The sequence below is a fragment of the Herpailurus yagouaroundi genome, unplaced genomic scaffold (genome assembly GCF_014898765.1).
Source record: "Herpailurus yagouaroundi ecotype Mexico unplaced genomic scaffold, PumYag 63248, whole genome shotgun sequence".
Classification (NCBI taxonomy): domain Eukaryota; kingdom Metazoa; phylum Chordata; class Mammalia; order Carnivora; family Felidae; genus Herpailurus; species Herpailurus yagouaroundi.
The window spans coordinates 1-4,827 of NW_024416824.1; the positions used below are offsets into that span (position 1 = coordinate 1).

The 4,827-nt window shown below is 59.6% G+C and overlaps 1 protein-coding gene across 1 annotated transcript; it reads right to left on the reverse strand.

The window, feature by feature from the left end:
• Positions 1-3: 3 nt before the first annotated feature.
• Positions 4-4,797, reverse strand: LOC121024316 (zinc finger protein 853-like; the record flags this gene model as incomplete). The annotated part of the gene is made up of 3 exons (XM_040466563.1): positions 4,405-4,797; positions 3,534-3,651; positions 4-1,067 (listed from the first exon to the last, which is right to left on the reverse strand). Coding segments are annotated over exons 1-3 (1,194 nt in total), but the record flags the coding sequence as incomplete, so codon positions are not given.
• Positions 4,798-4,827: the final 30 nt, after the last annotated feature.

Below are 4,827 nucleotides of genomic sequence, written 5' to 3' on the forward strand. Positions count from 1 at the left end.
CTGCTGCTGCTCCAGCTGCTGCTGCTGCTGCTCCAGCTGCTGCTCCAGCTGCTGCAGCTGCTCCTGCAGTTTGAGCTGCAGCTGCCGCTGTTCCTGTTGTCTCTCCAGCTCCTGCCGCTGCCTCTCCAGTTCCTGATCCGACCCCAGGTCAACTGGCATGAGCTCCAGCTCTACCTCTTCCTCCTCGTCTGGCTCCAGCAGAGGGGGCTGCTGCTGCTGTTGTAGCTGTTCCTGTTGCGGCTGCTGCTGCTGCTGCTGCTGCTGCTGCTGTAACTGTTGCTGCTGCAACAGCTGCTGCTGTAACAGTTCCTGCTGCTGCTGCTGCTGTAACTGTTGCTGCTGCAGGTGCTGCTGTTGTAACAGTTCCTGCTGCTGCTGCTGCTGCTGCTGCTGCTGCTGCTGTAACTGTTCCTGCTGCTGTAACTGTTGCTGCTGCAGGTGCTGCTGCTGTAACTGTTCCGCCTTCTGCTGCTGCTGTAACTGTTGCTGCTGCAGGTGCTGCTGTTGTAACAGTTCCTGCTGCTGCTGCTGCTGCTGCTGTTGCTGGAATTGTTCCTCCTCCTGCTGCTGCCCTGACTGTCCCTGCTGCTGCTGCTCCTGCTGCCACGGTTCCTGCTGCCTTAACTGCTTCTGTGGCTGCTGCTTCTGTAACTGTTGGTGCTGTGGTAACGGTTTCTGCTGTGGCTGCAACAGGTGTTGCTCTGGCACTTGCTGCTCCTCTGACTGTTCCTGCGGCGGCATCGGCGGCAGCTGTGGTTTCAGCTGCTGAGGTGGCACAGGTGGGGGGTTTTCCTGCAGGTGCTTCTCTTGTCGAGGCAGCCATTCTCGGTCAGCTTGCCGCTGTTGCTGCGGTCCTGGGGATCGGCTTTGTGGTCGCCGCTCCTGCCGTGGCTGTTGTTGCAGCGCTGGTTGCTGTTGTGACTGTTGTGGTTGCAACTCCGGCTGCCCCTGCTGTGCTTCCTCAGCCATTTCACCGGCCCCCGTCGGGGCTGAGCTTGCTGGCCGCGGTGGGCTGCCGTTCTCCTGAGCCTCTTCTTCCTCCTGACTCTCACTCCCACCGCTGCCACCTGTAGTGGAAATGGCGGGAAGCCAGGAGAGAAAAATCTACGGGCAGCTCTCAGGTGCAGACCCCCTGGACCTCCCCGCTGACCCGGCCCCATGGACAGCCACGCTAGGACACACTGTGAGCTCCCATCAGGGACCCAAAAGCACCGGCTCGGTTGACAATGGCAGCGTGGCAGGAACTGAATTGCCCAGAGGTGTGGGGTTGGCTTAGAAATGCGCCCGCAGGACTGCTGGTCACGTCACTCTGCACCCTGGCTGTTCCACCTCTCCCCCGCGCCTCCCTCCACACAGGCTCCACGCTTAGATCTTGGCAGTGACAAGAGCCTGGGTGCCTGGGGCTCCCCAGCACCGTTCCCTGAGAAGTCTCTCGTGCTTCACCGCCATCCAGTGGGAATCCGCGCACAAGCCGTTCGGACAGCTAAGCCACAAGCCCGTGCTGAACTCTGACCTCAGTTAGGGTCACACCTCACAGAAGGAAAACTTGCCTTCTCCGTAAATAATAACGCCTGGAAGTATCACCACTAGCGGTCCTAAAAGTCACCGAAGTGTCAGAGACAGCACAAAGTTTCCAGCGGGAAGTCCTCCGTTCAGGCCCTAACTCTATCGCTTAGTAGCCGTTGACCTCCCGCACCACGGAGCCCTCCTTGTCAGTGACAGCTTCGGGATACCCACACTTCCAGCTTCACGGGCAAAGCCGGAAGGGCCCCGCCACCGCCTCTAGAACCTGGTGGGTGCTTGGAAAATGCCTCTCCCTGTGAGTTAGAAAATGAGTTTGCAAACTAACAAACACTTTAGCAGTACCAAGGATGCAACTAGCTCCGTTTGAAACAGCCTGAAGACTGGAAGTGTCTGAGACTATTACTCAGGAATGGAAAGGACTAATTCCATAGCCCCAAGTCAACATGGTGACTGGCCAGTTACGTCACCTCTGGGAACCTGAATTTCCCTGTCTGGAAAAAGGAGATAAACCCTTCCCAGGGACATAGCGAGAATGCCAGGGGGGAAACGTCTGGCCCAGGGTTGTGCAGGTGTAGAGGAAGCCCCACTACGTAAGAGTCGCTCCACTGTCACATTTCACTTTCCTGCACAATATCCACGTGTCTGTCTCTCATTTTGAGCATTCAGGCTGTGTTCCACGGAAAATCCGAAGAGGCTCTCTCCATTTCCGAGTCTGATTTCCACGTCTGTTCTTCCTACAGCTTCGTATTTTCAGTTTTGTAACAGAAAGCAGAGGTTGGATGTTTTAAAATTTTGCTTTCCGGCCACTTTGCCAGGATTGTATTGATTTCATAAAACCAAGGGATATCTATATGAAAATAACTTCCTTTCAGAAAACTAGTCCTAATAACCTTTGCTTAGGCTAACGGACAAGTGAATGCATTTCTCATAAACACACACCAGTCGGGAGTATGCGTGTGGTGAGCGAAGACAGCCATGAAAACCTGTTCCCCCAGCAATGTCAAGGTCTGATTCACTCCAGCCTCCTGCCACCCCTCGAGGCAGCAAGGAGCACGGTGCTTCTGTGTGAGTCCTCACGTTTCTAGCACAGCACTTGGCTGTGTGGCCAGTCCTGGCTTCTTACAGCAACACCAGCATTTTAAACAACGATGTTTTTAGTAAACATATTATTAAGTGTCACCTGATGTGCGTGCCCTCGCAAGACTTTTTCCAGTTAAATATTTGAGCCAGGGGAGTCGTTTAGCCACACATCCCAACACAGCCCCTCTAATTGCCTTGGTCCTTTTCATGCTGTTCAACCCTGGCCCAGCCCTCAGTCAGTGCCCTCAAAGCACAGAGAAGGAAAGTGGCCCCCAGGAGCATGACCACCATACAAAGTTTCCCCAGACCGTGTCCCAGAGGGAGAAGGCATCTTGAAAGGTTCTGCAGGGCCATATTTGCCTCTGGGCAAAAGGGGAGGAAGATGGATTGAAGCAGAGGTCAGGAAAAGTGGACAAGGAGAGAGAAGGCTACCGAGAAAAGAGAAGCAAGGGGTCCAATGCCTCAGGTACAAGGGGCAGTGGGAGAGAGCCCCTGAATTCAATCTTGAGAACTTGAGTCTGGAGCCAGGGACAGGTTGGGGAACAGTGGAGGCCTCCTGACCACTGGGGAAATAGCAGCAGCTCCCAGCCAGCACATACCCAGGGTCCAGGCATGGTCTGAGAATATCTGCATCGTCAGGGAGCCCGTCACAGGCACAACCACAGCCTGATACAGCCGTCTCGGAAAACCCTGAGGGGAACCTGCCAGTGTCGCTCCAGGCAGCTGAACTCGGCCGCTGTGAGCGGCTGCAGCCTGCCCCAGCCCCGCACCCCAAAACCACAGGTGAGCGCCCTTGCAGACAGCAGGCTGCCCACCACCCTGCAGCCCCCTCTCGCCCGCAGCAGGCCGGGCTCTGTCAGAACGTCCTCCGCGGGGCCCGAGGACTGTCTCCTGCTTTAGGTCAGAGCCACCTCCCTCTAGTCCCTCACCTGAGAGGGTGCCAGGCCCAGGGCCCCCATCTTCGAGACACCGAAGCTCCAGCACGAAGGTCTCAGTCGCTGGCCCCAGCTCCATCCTAGCTCTCAGACCAAGACCCCGGGGAGCCAGCTGTGCTGAGAGGAAGGAAGGAAGCTGTTCAGATGGGCAGGAGTGCTGTGAGCCCCCAGCCCCGTGGCACTGACTGCCACAGAGCCCTCCACCTCAGCCTCGGGCCTCCAGAGCCAGGGGCCCCACCCTGGCTGGAAAGGAGGACAGTTGGAGCCACAGCTGGGGAAGGGAGGCGCAGGGCAGCCCGGAGCTCTGCTCCCAGGGCCCGTTCAGCCCCCCCCCCCCCCCCCCGGGAGGCAGTTCCTCCATTCCTGAATTCTGGGATTCTGTGGGGCCCACACTCAGCCCCAGCCTTAGGGGGCAGCCGGTGCAACTGCTCCACTAGGATGGGGAGCTGGAGACCCAGCACAGACAGTTGAGGAAGTTTGCAGAGAAAACGGAGAAACCTCACGTTCCACTGCCCCCCCTACAAAGCCCCGCCAAGCCTGTTCACCTCCCTGGTCTCTGGCCTCCTAGGCTGCTCTTGGGGTTCGGCCAGCGTTCCTAGGCCAGAGCACCAGCAACCCACAGAACCAGCCCTGGCCCAGGGGCTCCTGAAGTCGGGAGGGTTCCCCACCTCTCTCCTGCATCCCCCCTCCACTGGCCTTCCCGCCCCACGCCCCACCCCCGGCCCCTGCAGAGGTGTCCCCACATCCAGCCGGCCTCCCCTCTTAACAGGACAGCTCCAGGTCTCTGTGGGGGTCCAGTCGAAAAGACTGGAAGCGCCCCGAAGGTTCGAAGGTTCGCCGAGCCGTCCCGCCCAACGGGCCTCACCTGGCGCAGCATTTCCTGCCCCTCACCGCGGCCTCTGCACTAGGGGAGGTGTGTTCATGGTCAGCAGGGGCTGGGCAGCCAAGGCCAAATCGTCAGCCGGCTCCTTCCTGAGGCGCCTCCATCCAGAAAGAGCCGGGGAGGCGCCGGGCCACCCGGGGGCCTTTCTGGGCACTGCGGCGGCGGGCCTGTCGCTGTCAGGGCTGCCGAGGTCGCCCTGGGCCAAGAAAGAGGCAGAACGGAGTTCGCGAGCAGAAGTTGGTGTCGGGCACCCGTCCCGGGGGAAGGGGGCGGGGAGGAGGCTGGGCGCCGGGGGTCCGGTCCGAGGTCGGCGGGGGCCGGGCGACACCGGCCTCGGGTGGGCCGGGGGCAGCCCGGGTCCGGCCGGGTTCGGCCGGCGGCCACAGGTGACCGGCGCGGGGGGGC